Below are 18,060 nucleotides of genomic sequence, written 5' to 3'. Positions count from 1 at the left end.
AAATAGAACACAGATGAAACAAAACATACAGTTTTCCTTGTATTTTGGGGGCTCCTGGAAGCGGATGGCCGCTAGAATCAGGAAAAGTACACATGGCCACAGTATTTCAGTGAGAGAGAGGACCTGAAAAAGGAAATCAAAAACATCATCAGTCTATAGAGCATGGGGCTTGGGAACAAATCATAAAAATTCATATGTCTTTCAATTTAAAATAAAAACATTAAATATCCTCTCTACAACTACTTAAGGAAAAACAAGATCATTTAAACAAATTAACTACTGACACTTCTATTTGAAATCCTTATAACTTTGTGAAGTACATCTCAGAACAGAAAAGTAGTTTTCATTTAAATTTATAGTGTTTGTAAATACTTTCCTCAGGTCAAGACAGTGGTGAGGTGATGACAATGACCTTCAATTCTCCCATACCTGAGCCTCCTAAGAAGCCAGCAGCATTCTGCACCTTGCTGCAATTCCTCATGCTCCCCTGAGCCCTTCGTGGTGGCATACCTCCTTGTCCTTCCCTGGATCCCCAGCTGCTGCCATTACACCCTTTCTGTCATCTGCAGTCAATGCTCTCCAAAAGCCATCTTCATCATCTCCAGGAGAGAAGACCAAATGAGACCAAGCTAACAGGCCAAATGGGATATCATCTAGTGCTCCCATTTCCAGGGCCACAATGACAAGGCACACAAGGTGATGTGCTGCAGGACTCAGATTCTGAGCGTGCCTTCTCTGAGCAAATTGCACATACACAGTGCATGTTCACACCTCTGCAGAGAAGGCACAAACTCCCAAACAGATTGGAAGAAAGAAAAAAACACAAAGAAAAGCAATTGTCTCAGTTTACAGCAGCAGAAAGGAAGAAGCTGCCATTCAGCCAAGTTTCAAAAGACTTCTAGATTCACTGGTAACAGCATTAGGAAAGTGTGAATAGGGCACACAGTAGAAATGACAGCCATGCTGGAGGTCTTCCATTAGAGGCTGTTAACTTCTCTGGAGCATGCTGGGGATTTTCTTTCTGAACTGCCAGAGCTGAACCAAATCCCATCACAGAAGAGATTGGGCATGTCAGAAAAATGCCTAAGAACCATAACATAATGCTTAAAAACAAAATCCAGTGGCAGAGTCTTCCATGTGAAGAAGGACATCTGTGCTGAACATGAGACAAGGAACTAAAGGTTTCCTGAAATTTAGGGAAATCACCATTTATCTAAACTGATCACACTCAAAACCGTACAGGAGCCAACCTAATAAAAGTGAGGATGGTGCTTTCGATCTTTCAGGGATCAGCAAGGGCCGGCTACTCCCCAGGGTGCAGGGATCTGTGCATAACAGTGTCACCCAGCAGGGTGGGGGACCCATCCCAGGCACCCTAGAAGGGGAACAGGACAGGCCCTGCTATCACAGCCAGCCTCAAGCCAGAGTCCAGATCCTCAGTCAGTGTCACAGCAGGCCAAGCCAAACAGTGGCCAAGCACAAGGGCTGAGCTGAAGAGAGGTATCCCTCTGACTTCTCCCAGGCAGGAGCGGAGGGCACAGAAGCCCCATTTTGGCTGGGCCTTGGGCCCCAGCGAGGCTGCTCAGAGCCATTAAACTTAGCAGAGGCCCAGGGCCCTGGCAGCATCCTCCCCTCCTTGGCATATTCATCCCCATTTCTCCCCTCTGGGGTCAGATGGAGGGTCTTGCTGTGGAGCAGAGCCATTGCTGAAGAGTATCTGTGGGCTGTCTGCGGGGAATGGAGCCAGGCACAGCACCTGAGGGAAGGGGCACTGCAGAACAGACTTGGAGGGGATGTCACCAGCCTGCCCAGGAGGGGCTGGAAAGGGTCCGGCTGTCCCTGGGGGCACACACCTCCACCCACGGTCAGTGGCTGGGGGAAGGTCCCACAAGAAGTTCAGGGGAGCGGTGGGAGACCGGGGCTTGGGGGGATTATAGGGGAAGGCCCTGGACATCTGCAGGCTGGACTCCCTGGTGCCACCTCAGGGCTCAGGGCAAGCCCAGCTGGCAGCCAGGGCACAGCACCAGCCAGCTGCCCCGTGAAGGGTGGGAAGCCTGACAGGATGCCAGGGCAGCAGAGCCCTTGTCAGGAAAAGCCTGACTGGCAGTGCCCCAGCAAGGCAACAGGCTCTGCTGGGAGCCTGGATCTCCAGGCAAGCCAGGGCTAAGGCTGAGCCAGGAAGCCAGCCTGCAGCGAGGGTCAAACACAGCCCTGCCACCTCTGGCACAGTCCATGGGAGGAGGGTACAGCTTGGACAAAGACTGCTGCTCCTGCTGGCACGAATTTGGGATAAGAAGAAGAACTGAGAAGGCAGCTGCAGAGGCAACAACGGGTTGGAGGACTCAATGAACCACCAGCATGCTGCAGACATTAAGCATGCAAAACTGATCTTAATGAGTAAGTTATTTGTGGTAAACATGGGAAAGTAATGCTGCTGTATAGGGCTTACTTGTGTTCAAATAGGAAAAGTGCCCACAGAAGGTGCAAAGAAAGAGCATTTGCAAGATTGCAGGATTGCAGTTCTTGCACAGCTGCTTTGCCCAGGCACTGAGGGGAACTGGAACCTGTGAGCTCATGACATTCTGGGGAGATGCACCTGGGAGGAATGGTGAGTTTTGGTAACAGAGATTTAGGACCCAGCTGATTTTAATTTCAATTGTCCTCAAAACTTAAGGCATAAGGATTTGGGAATCACATTTCATCCTTTACCTAGCAACAAATTTGGATGGCAATAAACGTTATTTAAACAATAGTTAAGAAATGCAGCAATGGAAAATTTGCGTGGTAGTGTGTATCTCCCGCGCTTCTAGAATCTGTAGTTCTGAAGTAAAAGCTTCTGAAAACAGAAATGGGAATGTGTCTTTGGCACTACTGCAATTTCAAACTCCAACAACACTCCAAACGTACAAAAGAACCTGTTTTGCCTTTGAACCATGATGATAAAAGGTGCTGATGCCAATCTGAATTTCAGTCAAAAGACCTGTTCCTTACAGAACTCTTACATCTGTCACAGCCCCTTCACCCTTCACTGTGTAATATCAGCTAATGCCACACGGCACTCATGACACTCTGTTAGTTCAACAGCCCTCACTTGTCTTCCAGCCCTAACTGCTGACAAATAACCATGACGAGAAAATTGTCTTATACAGACAGATCTACGTGATATAAAACAGAGCTGAAGCACATCAGATCTTTCAGGAGGTACTTCTCCAGATTCACAGGGGTCTGACCACCTCTGCATAGGTGGATGACCCACCTGGATATCTCCTCCAGTAACTGCAGATGGAGCACCTTCACAGCTCAGTGTTTGCACAACAGCACGCAAGGAGGTTTTGCAAGTTCCCCAGGGCAGCTTCTGCCTCTCAACAAACAGAGTTAAGTTTGCTTTGGATCACCCTTGTAATTCCTGGTTTGGAGAAGTCTGTGTCTCAGTGAGTTCTCTATTCGAGAAATCTACCATTTAGGCAAACCTAAAACTTACATGAATTTTGTCCTTCAGAAATATATGAGGGAACACTACACAGAACAAAAGGAGAAATAGATCCACATGCAGGAAAACAGGAGACACTGAGAAGCCACTTGATGCACACTGATTGAACATACAGAAATGTTCAGGCATGGAGAAGAATATGACCAACAGCATCCTTCCCCCAGAAATATATTTTGTATTAAAAAACATCACTTTCAGTAATTTGGAGAAGAAATTCCTCTCTAAGTCACAATTTTATTGAGGCTAACTATTTCTGAAACTGAAAGCTGTGTGTTTATTTAACTGAAATAATCCTATCCAAAGAAGCCAGCATGCTTCACTGCAAATCCCCACATCATTACAGACAAGTGAAATCTGTGTGAAACTATTAATTGGAGTGACTTTTTTTTTCCACAAAAATGTTCTCTCACTTGAGAAAATTCATTTCCTTTTATCCTAAAAAATTGTTTCAATCACAGTAAAGGTGAATGACATCTCATATTTAATTTTCATCATTTTAATTTTGACTTCTGTTGAAGTAGCTGCCACATTGTTTTGCATACTAGAATTTGAAAGGTTAAATTAGGCTTTGGAGAGCAGATAAGAAAGGAAATTTAGAAGTTTATACAGTTTTAATACACAATACATTCCTGGTATCTAGACTTTGATCACAGTCCTGCAAGCTTTCTTACATTACCTATAAGCACCTGTAATGTGAAGAAAATTTATCTTCCCCCTTGCCACTGCTACCAGCACTGGTAGTATCTAATGTTAATTAAAAGATAAGCTCTGGTTGTTCAAAACTTTTATGAGATTTCTGTTTCATTTGCAAATTGGGGAGCATTGCTGCATTCAGCTGTTCTAGAATTAAAACAACACATTGTTCTCTACTTGTGTTTTCAGAAATTCGGCGACCAAAGGCAAAACAAGAACCACTTGCAGCCAGCCTGTCCTTAACAATCTGCAGTGAAAAGGGAAATCAATAGACACACTCTTTCCAACAGATACTAAAAAATTTAAATTATTCCTTTTTTAATCATTTCCACTCACCGGTTGCCTCACACGGCAGACCCAATTTTTCCAAAACAGAGCCTTGAATTGGTGTACAGCGTGCCCCATATCTTCTTTTCTCTCCTTCGTCCACTTGCAGAGTGACTTCTTAGGGACTTTCTAACTCAGAATCATCTCACCAAGCAGTCCAAACATATTATTCAGAAGCTGATTAATTCCAGCACTAGAGAATAGTGCAAGAGATTTGCCTGCTTCCTGAGAAAAGATGAGATTATGTTTCTGCCTCTTGTTTTGCTGTCGTTGAGGAATCTCATCTTTCTGTTTTTCTCCTCAGTGCAATGAACAGTAAGGGGATGGGTTTATGTAAATGCCTTCAGGCTGCTTTACTCCACAGCATACATTCTGCACTTGCACTTGTTTCTATTTTTCTGGAATAAAAAATGAATGCAAACAAGGGGGAGGGAGGGAAGAATATGTTACACACATTCACACATTCGTCTTTTTCCAAAGTTTTATGACTTTCTGTCACTCCAGTGTTTATGTCAGTTTGTTTGCAGATGCTTATATTTTTGAAAAAAAAAAAAAAGTAAAGAATAGTAGGAAAATAAATAGGAAAATAACACTGTTTTACCACATAGCCCTAAAAATGTCAGTATGCTTCTAGAAGATCCTTATAAGTACACATCTGGCACTGTAGTGGTCCTATTGCATCATCATATGACTGTTGAATTTTCTCTTATGGAGGGTGTATGTTTGACATTTCATTCTCCTTTACCTACACAGAGGTGGAATACTCCAACAATAGAAAACTATGTAAAACTATGTAAAACTATAATTAATTGCCACATGCCGCCTGGGATGAAAATCAGTCTTACAGCAGCACTTCCTTCAGCAAAGAGGTGGGAGAGCAATTCCTTCTGCAGAAGGGGAGCCTGTGCAGACCTGTAGTAGCAGAACCACTGGGAGACCCAGCAGGAGTCTGGTGGTGGCAGAGGATGACCACCCTACCAACCAGGAGTGCCACTGTGAGCACAGTGAATGATGTTTCACAAATGAATTGCCTAAGAATCTGATCCCCAGAAGTTCTCTCTATGGTCAATAGAGACACATAATCAGTCTTTATGTAAGGTAATTCAAACCACCTAGAATCTGACTCATGATTCACACACACACGTAGGACAGCATGATGCTTGAACAAATATTCTTTATTTCTTATTATTGCTGAGTAAATTCCATCATTGCACTTTCTGCAAATGTATTCCTACTGAATGGAAGACACGTCCTAATATTCATAGCTTTTTTTCCCCATGAAGAGTAAAATCCCCCAAAATATAAAAACTTTTTGGATACAGAAGTCATCAAAGAGGAATCCAACTTCCATCAGATTTAAGCCAAGGCAGCAATTTCAAAAGTTAATAAATCTGCTTCTTCTGCAGTGAACAACTGCACATCTGTAGGTCAAATTAGTTGTGCCAGTTTCCATGGGATGAGGATCAGCTAGTGTTGAGTGCCTTAGCTTCACTTTCCCAGGCTTTGGATTTGCATCACCCAGAAGCAGTTTTGCCCTTCAGAGGATGTTGTAAACTTAGTTACTCCACTTCCTGGGAAACTGACCAATTAGTCTGTTAAAATGTCTCTATTTGAAACAGTGCAAATTTCTGTTTTAATTTTTACCTTTTCCATGGGTTCAAGGAATAGAGAAAAAAACAGACTAAGTGTCATGAATTAATAATTCATAGATTTTACATATTGGTCAAAATCACCTCCCAAAAAGCAGAAAACACAGATGAAGTCATGGCAGAATACATCTAGCTAAACACCTTTATTTCTCACATATGGTAGGATTTACTTTTATAGTCTCTGCTCTGAGACTGAAAAATTACTGAAGTAATCATTTAGTTCAAATAGAAATGTGGAAGTCCTCAGGACATACTAAAAAACTAAATAGTTTAATGTTTACCTGAATGATGTTAAGCACATATGTACCTCTGAGGCAGGATTAACTAATACCTCACCAAGGAGCTCCACTTCACGCTTGGATGGCACTTCTGCTTTTAGTCAAGCAGTGATAAAATCCTTGCTACTTCAGAGTATGGACAGTCATTTTTCTCACTAGGATCAAAGGTGACATTCTGAGACAGCAGTGATGCAGATTCTGTGCACAGTGGAAGTATGCATTTTTAAAAAAATTTTTTCAGAAACTGAAATTGAAATACTGTTAATTGTTAATATGTGTGGGATCGCACAGCCATCCTGGAATGCCAGGGAGCAGAATCTATAGAATGTGATTTGTAGGAAATTATAAATTACTCAGCAGAATGAATTACAAGCAATTACTTATCAAAGCAACTGATATGGAAGACAGTTCCTGTCTGTAAGTGTATGAGCTAAAGCAGCTTGCATGAGCCATTTGCCAAATTATTTTGAACAAGTTTTTCTGCAAAATCTCTGCTCATCCAACTGTGATGTGTTTAATTTATTACGCTCTATATAATTACATTTTCACAAATGTGGCTTCTATTTTTTAATGCTGAACAGATTTTCATGGTAACAGGAACTAACTATTTTGTATGCAATTAGTGTCCAGTAGTAATTAACTACAGACTCCCCATTTTACTATATAAGACACTCAATAGACAAACACCTTTTACCATCAAGTTATTGATGACTTCATTTGTCCTCTTACTTCATTATATATTCCCATAGAAATTCATTCTTGCCTAGTTTGCTGTCCTCCAGTAGCAGACCTGTTTTTTTCTAGAATGAAATTTAGGAAACTAAGAGATATCCCATGAACATTCCACTAAGAACAATCGCTGCAGTGACATTCTGGGAAATTACTTCTAGAAGTAATTTTAGAAGATACAGATTTTATGAGATTGATAGTATTATTTTGAATGTTACAGAAATAGGAGAATTATTAAATCAAACCATCACCCCCATCCCCAAACCAAACCCTTGGCAGAAAAGATAATATGAAAATGAAGCACAGAAGTGGGAAAATCAAAGGAGTGCTGAATATTTTTAGAAAGACGTATCAGTTATATTGCTGCCATCCTGGAAGCTCTTTTGAATCCCTAGGTTTCATCAGGACAGCATCAAGCAGTATCCTGTGCAAGTACCAGCCTTAAATATCTATATTAACTACATAATTATTTCATATAAAACATTCATGTTGTATATGTATAAAACATTTCATATAAACAACAGGTAATAAATATATTAACTGAATGCTTTCAGGGCTCCTAGACAAAGCGGCTGTAGTCAACACCAACATCTTGAGTATTGCAGGGCAAATTAGAAAGCCGTGGATTCCATCATGTGCTCCACTCACTTCTTCTGGAATGGCAAAAAAAGAGGCTCAGAATTGGGTCTTTGAGTAAGGAAAAGACAGAGTGACCTGCCCTTTTCTGCTTCTGCTTAGCTTTAGGAGGCTTTGCCACAGTTTTAAGTTAAAACTTTACTTTTATAATGTACAAAATCACTGGGGCTGGAAAGGCATCCTGCTGCCAGCATCCAGCTCTGGTTTTAAAACTTGACTGCTTTATATCATACCATCAACACGCCACGTCTAGCCTACAGCTTTAATACAATGTAATTAAGTACGCTGGCAAGCACTTTCAAAGAAACATAATTTTATATGTTAAATAGGTTAGAGCCTGGGAGCCAAAAATACTATTTGGTATAGACAGGAATGCAGTCAAATCATGTGAGAATATGGCTGGGAATCTGGCAAACCAGCCTATTTTCCTATCACCACCCAGCACTTCTTTCACAAGCTTTATTGAGTGATCACAAGGTTTTCCTTTTAACATTCATAGGAGTACTACTTGTAAATATTTACAAGGGCCAGACGTGTGTTCAGACGAAGTGCCTGCAGGATGACATCAGTTAGTAGCATCTTTCCTGGGAGACACTTCCTGTGTGCAAAGTTAGGGCCTGATGAAAAATACTAGTTGTGGGCAAGGTCAAATAATAGGGCTGATTAAAATGGAGCTGTGTGTTAAACCAACAAAACAGACCCAATCTCCCAAGGAGGCTGGTAGTTTGTTTGAGCTTCTGGGGAGCTCTAGGAAGTTTACCCTTGCAAAATGACAGGCTGATAGTAAATTGAAAATTTTCTCACAGTTACAAACTCAGCGCCAATAAGAAGCATCTGGAATCAGACTCATGTGTCGTGTAAAACCAGCTCTTGTCTGTCTTTTGCTGCTGCTTCATTTTGTTTGTAGCCCAAGCAAAAGCACTGTACCTTTCAGCATTATTCTTTCTTCTATTATTGTACCTCAGAGTTTCAGATTTAATGTTGCTCTGTTCAGTGACCTCCTTTCTCTTCAGCAGAAGACTTTTTGGACTTGTAATTTAATCCACACCCTGGAGTATAATATTAAATGGTATTTTAGAAAGATAAAACATGACTCTTAGCCACTGAAAGACTGAGAAACTTTCAGGGAAAGCAAACCTCAACATCTTGTAGCAAACCATAATAGCGACATCAAATCACAGGATTGTGCCTTCTTGTAATCAGTTGTTGCATGCAGATCCAATCCCCAAAACCATTTGCTGCTTTGGTTTCTTTCACCTGTCTTGTCAATAGAAATTAAAAACATCCCTGATTCAACCATATAAACATTTTATTTAGGGGTATATATTGAAATCCAGACTTGAAAAAATCCAGTTCTGTTACACAATGCACTGAAAATCCTTTACAAAGAAGAATGTTAAAAAAGAAACTGTTGCTTATTACATGTATATATTTTCAAGAAATACTGAAATTATCAAACTATTTCACTTGGTTTTTAAAGGACAGATAAAACCATTTGTGTAACCACTTCTGGACATGGGTCATTCCAAAATGTTCCTTTTCAAGATTTCTCACACCTCCCATTAAAGAAAATCCTTCTCTGAAATGTATCAAGATGCCAAAAATAAAAATCCACTCCTTCAAATCACTATCTGAGATACTGCACTTTTTAAGTCTCTTGCAAATGTAAAACCATTGCATTATAGCCTGTCTCCATTGTGATCTCAACCATTTCTTTAACAAAATGGTAGGAATAGGCCAGAACACCATTGGCAGAAACCATTTTTTTCTCTCCCTTCCTGCTTCCACTCTATTCATATCTTCTACCTTCCTTCTTTTCTTTTATCCCTTCTGATCCCTGGATTAAATTTATTGTATAGTGTTTTGCAAGGAATAGGATGGCACAGAGAACCATAGCAGGCCCTTAATTTGAAATGGGTTTCTGGAGTTTGCAGGATTTGTCAGTCTACCAGGAGACACAGCACTATGTAATATTGAACATATATATAATACCATATATGTTTTCTAAAAACATCACCACTCCAAATCTTGATTCATTTTCTACAGAAAGAATGTGAATGACTAATATTGAACAATGGACTTGCATATAAAACCTGTGAATATTGTATAACTCTCTGTAAAACCTACAGGAAGGTAACCTCCCGGCCGGATACACACAAGTGACTCATTTCTTTATCTCCCTGTCCAGTTGCAGTCATAAGGGAAAATACAATTGTTCTTATCAGGGTAACATTCTGGCAAGTTTCCTCTGAAGTTAGGAAAGGTACTTTATTGCATGTCAGATGTGTCTGTAGAGCTGCCTCTTGCATTAGGAATACAGCATCAGAGGATGGGGAACAGCAGAAGCAGGAGGATACTTGGTATCCTTTGAACTTTCATTTTAAGCTTTCATACACCCCTTTACCCCATCTGGTGGGAAGAACAGAATTAAAATATTTTAGCAGAAAGAAATGTACAGTGTCCTAAGGAACAGTGGGAAGGAGGAAGGACATACTGGTAAAAGGTGAATGGCTCATCTTTCAGGGGCTTCTGCCAGGGTCTTGGCTATTGATTTAATACAATAGTTGCCTCACACCATGAATGCATGACCCTCAGCTCCAGCTCAGCCAGGCCAAAAGACCATTTATATTTTAGCATCTAGCATGTAAGAGTTTTCACATTAGTGCTCAAAATAGAAGTGCCTACATTTTATGACTGTAAATACAAAAGCTTTGTAGTTTCAGTTGAGAGCACACATTGCTAAAATAATTTAAGAAATTCTTTTTAACAAGTTTCCAGATTCTTGCTGTCCTTCGTTTAAAAAGACAAATCACATCATTTTAGATTCATACCCCCAGGACAACAGAAGTCCTGTAGTAGTAATATGTAATATGCTTCCCCAGAACTTCAGAGTCACATTAGGTGTTTGTTTTCTAGGTAAACCATATTTTCTTCTCTTCATCTACTTCTTATTAAGTATTTCTTAGACAACAGCGGACTGTCTCCTCCAAAACCATACTGGTCAGTTTGGTATAAGCTTTCCTTCACCACAGAGTGCAGTACTCACTGAAGTGATCTCGTTTTTGTCTCCTTGTTACTGTTTCAAGAACAGGACCTTGAAGATGTGTTTTGTTGCTTGTTTCCCAAAGGACCTCACAGACTTCATGCAATGCCTAGGCAAGATCCAGGCATAGTTAAACACTGAATTTTTTTGTTGTTGTTGTTTTTTGGTTTTTTTTAATAAGGGAGAAACAGTTTAAGCAAAACGTGGAGCCGTTCCCACCTCCCTCCTTCCCTTAAGCTTAGGGAAAAAAAGGTTTTCTCTGAAAACTTACATTCACTGTATATCCTGAGCATAAATGAGAAATTGTGGGTTTAAAATTAAAAGAAGACTAAGTAGTAAATTTCTAAAAGCTACTAATATGTTTTCCAACTGAAAAATTCATCAAATTTAAGGAGACTGATTGTCATTACAGTTTTCTGTTCATGAGTCACCCTTCCTTGTTTAACGTTTTCATCGCATTGCTTCCAGTCTCTGCCACTTGGTGAATGTGCCTACTACTAACATCACTCTCTTATAGTTCTAACACTTGTGTTTGTTAGCAGCATTGCAGACTACAATCCTCACAAAGAAAATCTCATTTTGCTGGGTCAGCGACAGCTGTTCTGAGAGCTTATTCAGAGCTTTTTGACCCGTGACCCCTGCTAGGACTGGACCCTCCCCCACTGCAGTAGAAAGAAGGAAAGGAAAAAAAAAGAAAAGAGATAAACACATTTTTTTTAACTGACCACATATTTACATTTGAACCACAGCAGCAAAGCAGTAATAAGTATGATTTTAAAAAACCCCAAACACTTAGGCCAATATTAGTGAAAAAACCTGCAATTGCAGAAGAGGTTTTGATGGCATGTACCATGAAAAGGTATTTTCCAGTTCTTCAGAAGAACTGGGAACCATTGCAACAGTGAGTGTTACATGCTGAGAATGGAGATGAATACCAATTTAAAAAAAAAGAAACAAAGTAAAAGGAACGGGGGAAAAAAAGGGCTACCATAATACAGGCCTGTGAACATGCTGTGCTTCTCCTGAATGCCTTCAGTTCCTGCTCATAAGCAGGAGCCTTGCTTCAGCAAAAGATTGCTAGTACTTCAATGCAAAATTATTTAATGCATAAATATTTCCTGGGTATTGATTAAATTCTTTAGTTAAAATATTGTTGGATCAATATCTAGGCAGTACAGATATTCAACAGCTCAGTGTCAAGTCCTTAATGCTTAGAAAATTCAGTCCCACACTTTGCAATTTCATGAAATTTTAATATATGAAAATAGTATTGTTTATTTGTCAAAGTCTGAAAAAAAATAAACTGCATTCACTTTACGTTTTCTTCGCAAGTGAAGCAACAAAGACAATTATAAATTACACAATGTTTTTATAACAACAAGAAAATGATTAGCAGTTTTAAGTTAATTTGCTGGTATGCACATACTTGGCAATAAAGTTTGATTTTCTCTCTAGTTTTTCTTTTACAGCAGGGATAAACAAAGCTTTTTCATGTATTATCACAGGCTTGTCCTTTACAACAGGTCCCATTTCCAATTTACAGAAATGTGAGTTTTATATCCAGCAATGCATAACTAAGCAAAACTTAACTGACGTCCATTCAGCACATTCAGTTCCCAAAGAACAGTGACATAAATTATTAACTTCCACTGACACGGAATGCTGTGAGATATTCTGAGGCAAAAGACCCGTAATGCACAGCAGTCATACTGATGACTGGATCTGTACAAAGGCCTTCTCCTTCTCTAAAACAAAGATGGATATTTCACACTTTCCCAAGACTTTTCTTAATGAAATATCCTACTAACTTCTGTGGCCTCTGCTGGTACTCCACAAGGATATCATGTGAGCTGGTGATCTGATCCCCTTCAAGCCGATTCAGAAGAGTGACACACACTACGGCAGCTAGAAATTAAGAGACAGCATGAGTTAGGAATGACACTCTTGCATTTACAGTCCAAAAGCATAAACATTTGAACAAGAGAAAACAAATCCCAAAAAAGGGTGTGCGGTATCATAAGATGCTAGGGGACAAGCATGCTGTGGATGATACAAGGTAGAAATAGTTTAAGAGAACTGATTGCTACATTAATAAAGCCAGAGCTCTCAGGCAGCTGCAGATACTTATGGTTATATCGTGATTCTTATGTTTTCCTTGATAGGAAGCATATGTCACAAGTAGCCAGGACCTGACTGGTAGGAAGTGTCCCTACACACTGTTCTAGAAGACGTAGTCACAGGCCTCCACTGAGTGCCTGTGCTGTAGGTGCCATCCCTCAGGAAGCAGTAGATAAGCTGCCTCCACATTCATGGACAGGGAAGAACACTGTAAGCACATGAGGACCTCAAGGATCATCTCAGGTTCATCTGCTGCCTTTCAGTACTCAGATCCCCAAAGGCAAAATCCATCCTTTCACTCAAACTTAGGTCTGTCACTCAACCTTATCACTCTGCTCTGTCTGGGCTTTCTGCTAGTGACAATTTGCAGAGCACAAACAGTAAATATGCATTACAGACATATAAAGCAGAGACAGCAAAAGGCCTCCTGACTTGCTCAGGGATAGTACTGGTTGGGTTTTTAATCCCTTTCAAGTCAGTAAGAGCTGAGGATGTTTGATACAACCATTGGCCTTTTTGCTTATATGTCTTCATTTTGTCCACCTTGAGCTTAAAGGAATTTGAGAAACATCAGTTTATTCCTTGCTAAGGAAAGTGAGAGAAGACAGTTAATATGGTAAGAAGAAAGACACTGTATTACATTATTTGTAACTTCTCTTTTTTACGTAGCTTGTGTAAAAAAAAATTAAAACTCATTTTATGATTTGGAATGGTTTATTCATGGTGCTACTAAAAATCCTCAACTGTTTAAGAATCATAGTCTTAAGTCTACAGAAAATAATTATATGTTCCATTTGATGTGAAAGTATAGAAACTGAGCATAGTTTTATGTATAATTATCTGAGAATCACCTGATTTCTTAAACTAAGCAGTTGCTTTCTATAAACTTCAAAAGCTAACTGGAGAAAACAAATTAATGCCATAGGGTAATTAGGTACTTTAATGATTTACATGGTTGCCATGGACTGGAATAGGAAATGACAGAAGTAAATTGTGTAAAAACTACATAAGGAAGTTTGATAAGCTGTGACGCAAATCAAACAATTGCAGCAACAAAGTTATAAGCAGAAATATTACATATATATATATATGCAGAAGGTATGTTAACATTCAGCTGTAGTTTTTAGCCACAAACCCCCTGCAATACAGAAAATTTCCTATAGCTTGGGTAAAGCGACTACTTTACCTTTGACACCACTGAGATTACACATAGCAGCAAATACAGAAGACTCCATCTCGATGTTTCTGACACCAGAATCATAAGCATTCTTCAAATATTGCAGTTTTTCTTCTTCATCATATAAGCAGATTGCACCATCCAACCTGCCCTGTCCTAGAAAGTAATTTTGTGGAAGATTTCAGAGTGATGGCGTCACAGAGCAAATTCAGTTTTGAAAACACCCAGTTATTACAGTTTCCTCCATGCAGTGTTCAGCTTTTACTACTACTCTTTATTTCTGTGCACAAGACAAATAGGAAAAAGTGATTCTTAGCTACTGCTAGAGCTTCTACATATTACTTGTATTTCTCATAATGTGAAACATGGCAATTTAATTGGTCTTCTTCAACTTCAATTCTCAAATTCATAGACAGAAAAATGTACATAGTAGATTCCCACATGTACAGCAAGCATCAAAATTCCACAAGAAACTTTAAGTTGTATGGAAGTGCTTCATTTTTAATATGTTTAATCACTGTCTAAAAAAACTACCAGGGTTGAAAGTGCTTTCCTGTTTCTGCCTTAAAAGGATGAACATTTTATTACTCACAGAGCTTCTAAGGTAAGAGATGAAGAGTCTCTTAAGCTAACTAGCTAACATTATTGTAAATTTTTGAGAAAATTTTAATTCAAGTTATTCAAGAATAACACCTACAGACAAGACAGCAGCAGCTTATGTGCAGTAGAGTTAAATTACACTGTATTTTACTCAGTATCTTCTTGGGTTTGGGAGATTTACTTGTAAATTGATGCCCTTGATCCTGTTCTCAGCTTTTGCTGTATGAGTTTAAAACATCCCTTACACTTTTTTTTAGTATTGCTTGCACCTGTGGATGGTGCCTGAGACACATGAACTGCAGCTTGCTCCTGTGCAAGCTGGAGCACTATGATAGAGATCATTTGTCACCTACTCAGCAACAGACAAAGTGGGATCAGGTGCCACTTACACTCTGTACTCACAAGGTTTGAAAGATGTTTCTGAATGAACATCTAGATTTGGGAGAAAAGCACCTAAATGTCTGTAATTTATCCAAAATAGACCTTGCAAGTTTGCGCCTCCTACATGGCAGCACTGACACAACTCAGCAAAATAGTATCTTCGGCTGTCTGATCACTGCTTTGCTCAAAAATGAAACAAGTTCCAACCCTTCTTTTAGAAAATATTTACTTTAGGTACTTAACCAGTGCAAAGAAACCCAACCCTAAACCAGTCACAAATAATTCTCACTCCTCTAATCCCCTAGGATGCTTCAGTAAATCACATAAATTTTGTGACAAATATACCTGACTGGTACATGGGAAGTGTATAGTAGACTATATGTATTTCAGAGGATCTGTTAAAGCTGGGGGAAAATCTCCACAAAATTAAAAGTTTGATACAGCAAACTGCTAAGAACAATTCTTGATTTTATGTAGATGAAAAATAGGTTTTGATTGGTGAGACAAGCCAGAGTACGGAATGACATCTCTTAATGTTAATATATTAATCAATATTTCCCTATTGCTGCTTACCAATACTCTTCAGTTAGTCTACCGCCAGTCTTACCTTCATAGAAATCCAAAGTGCACATGGTGTTTCCAATGACTGTATTGAACTGACCGATTTCTTTACTGCACTGCATCAGTTCCTTAGCCAGCTGTTCATCCAGGTTAGTGCTGCGGATTACTGTCTTTCCCAGGACAACCTGTTCCAACTGAGGTTTGAAGGTGGCATCTACAGACTGCCTAGTTATAACCACTGAGCCTGGCTCCAGACCTGCAGCAAAAGGAAATAGATGTAGCTTCACAATGTAGTTAACAATTGGTTTCCAGATACATAAAACACACATCTTGACCCAACCTGCTTCTTTTAGAGGTGGCAATTTTGCCTCCGAATCCACCAAGAGAAATTTTTTGTCCATGTCTAGCTGCTTCCATTTATTATTACAAATAATTTCTGAAAGAATGAAATTTTTCCTTTCTCACTTCTTTCTTATATTTTCTATACAGGACAGGAATGTCCTTCTTCTCATATTGTCAGATCTTTAAGTGCATTTTCCCCATGCAAAAGCAGAGGTTGCCTTTACTTTCAAAATTACAGAAGAAAAATTATGCATCTCCTGTGGAACACTGGTCTGACCGTTAATCTCTTACATGCAGAGAGATGCTTTACTCTCCTGCAAAGATACTTTGGCTTACAGAAAGAAAGAAAGAAATCAAGAGGGGAAATACCTATTCCACCAGAGGTGCCAATACGAATGATGGTTATGTCGGAACACTTGGCATGATACAACAGTTTGATCAGCTCATGCAACATGATAGAAATAGAAGGAATGCCCATACCATGCTGAAAAGAAAGCATAAATTAATATTCCACATTCACACAGACAACACAAAATACATATGGAAGGAGGAGCTGGGCATTATCTCCTTCCTGATACTGTTTTCCCAAATGCCACCTAACTCACTCCCACAAAAGCCCAACCTCTGGGCCTACAGAAAGATACTGAAAAGGCCTACAAGTAGACTTCCACTGGTTTTGGCAGACTGTGAATGAAATACAATATTTCTAAAAATCATGAATTACAGAACACTTACATTCTCAAAAGTATAAAGAGTGTCCTTTCCCAACAGCTGATTAATGCACTTCATCATGGAGCAATTCCTAAATACAAGAAAAACCCCACTCTGACTTTTCACTAACCTGAAGTGCTAACAAATAGTTAAGCTAATTTTTTTCAAAACACAGACATCGTGGTTTAGCCTTGATGTTCAGCAAATAGAAGTCCACATTAGCTTGCACAATATTATGATAATTACAGCTCACAACAAAGGGTACAAAATAATGCTGCAGTTTTGCAATTGCAATTGAAGCATGTAATTCTATCTACAAATTAAAGCTAAGAATTTCTTTAAAATGCATACATGAGTTGGCAGCACCAGTCCCATGGAATGCTACTCTTAAGCACATTTGACAGTGCCATTGCAGATACATGGCTCTGGGAATGATACAGACATTTTTTCCAACACCCCACATGTGCCACATGACTTTTGTTCCCAATTATTCAGGGTACAGAACAGGGATGAGGCAACAGTAACTGCTCAAAAAATCTGTAAGGCCATTCCTGCAACACCTCAGTGGTACACTGAGGAAAAAGGATGCAAGAAGGAGCAAAGGCATTGGAGATTTTCCCTCTTACAAAAAAGGGCTAAAAAGGAATCCTTAATTAGCTGGCTGCACTATTTTGAGCAGCCTGATCCTCTCTGTGAAGCATTTAAAAGAAACATGCATTCAAACCTTCTACTTTGAACAGCATCAAAACTGAACTGCGTCTCGTGTCAGACAAGGGGAAGTACTCACACTGACGGACAAAACGGGCCCCACTTTGTACATCGCATAGCGGTCAGTGCCTGCACAGATGTTGGGATAGTCACAGCCAGCGCCTCCGAGCCCCAGCTCCTCCGCAATGTACGCGATAAAAGCCTTCATCCGGGAAGGACTTCCTCCAACACACACAAACTGGGGTGGACAGTGGTCAGCAAAACAAAATCAATTGCATGATTCCGTGTGTCAAAGAACATTCAAAGAACAACATGAGTATGCAAATGCCTTCAGTTAGCAGAAATTTATTCCCAGCTATGGTGCTCCTCATAATCATTCTAAAATGCCATGAAAAAGAATTATGGGAAAAAACTCCAGCTGCCTATATAGCACTCAAACGCCTTCATCCTGTTTAAACGAATGAAAGACAAATATTGACATGAAGACCCAACAAACAGAAGTTCTATCTGAATACTACAGCATCTACCTTTTCACTGGATGAAAAGGGACAGTCAAAAACAATTATCCCCAGCTTTGCTGGATACTAAAAGTGACAAGAACCCACGAAATTCTTCCC

General features: G+C 39.7%; 2 protein-coding genes across 7 annotated transcripts in view; both read right to left on the bottom strand.

Annotated features, from left to right (window-relative positions):
* Window positions 1-4,768, bottom strand: part of ABCA13 (ATP binding cassette subfamily A member 13) — a 179,713-nt gene extending 174,945 nt beyond the window's left edge. Inside the window, exons 1-2 of the mRNA XM_042048864.1 lie at window positions 4,520-4,768; window positions 30-123 (exon numbers count right to left, since the gene is read on the bottom strand). Of these exons, the coding sequence (XP_041904798.1) occupies window positions 30-123; window positions 4,520-4,588 (163 nt within the window). The 5' untranslated portion in view covers window positions 4,589-4,768. The remainder of the gene's footprint in view (window positions 1-29; window positions 124-4,519) is intronic.
* A 4,325-nt stretch (window positions 4,769-9,093) lies between these two features.
* UPP1 (uridine phosphorylase 1) overlaps window positions 9,094-18,060 on the bottom strand; it is a 19,385-nt gene continuing 10,418 nt past the window's right edge. For 5 of the 6 annotated variants that reach the window (XM_042048831.1, XM_042048826.1, XM_042048830.1 and 2 more), the window contains exons 4-8: window positions 17,523-17,681; window positions 16,394-16,508; window positions 15,729-15,938; window positions 14,150-14,296; window positions 9,094-12,750 (exon numbers count right to left, since the gene is read on the bottom strand). In XM_042048831.1, the coding sequence (XP_041904765.1) occupies window positions 12,611-12,750; window positions 14,150-14,296; window positions 15,729-15,938; window positions 16,394-16,508; window positions 17,523-17,681 (771 nt within the window). In that variant the 3' untranslated portion in view covers window positions 9,094-12,610. The remainder of the gene's footprint in view (window positions 12,751-14,149; window positions 14,297-15,728; window positions 15,939-16,393; window positions 16,509-17,522; window positions 17,682-18,060) is intronic. The other variant, XM_042048832.1, reaches the window with a different exon arrangement.

Source organism: Corvus kubaryi, unplaced genomic scaffold (assembly GCF_017639235.1).
Source record: "Corvus kubaryi isolate FWS band 111438036 unplaced genomic scaffold, C.kubaryi_AGA036_p1.0 68, whole genome shotgun sequence".
NCBI lineage: Eukaryota > Metazoa > Chordata > Aves > Passeriformes > Corvidae > Corvus > Corvus kubaryi.
Note: the sequence above shows the minus strand (reverse complement) of the source record. Positions and strands in the feature narration are given on the sequence as shown.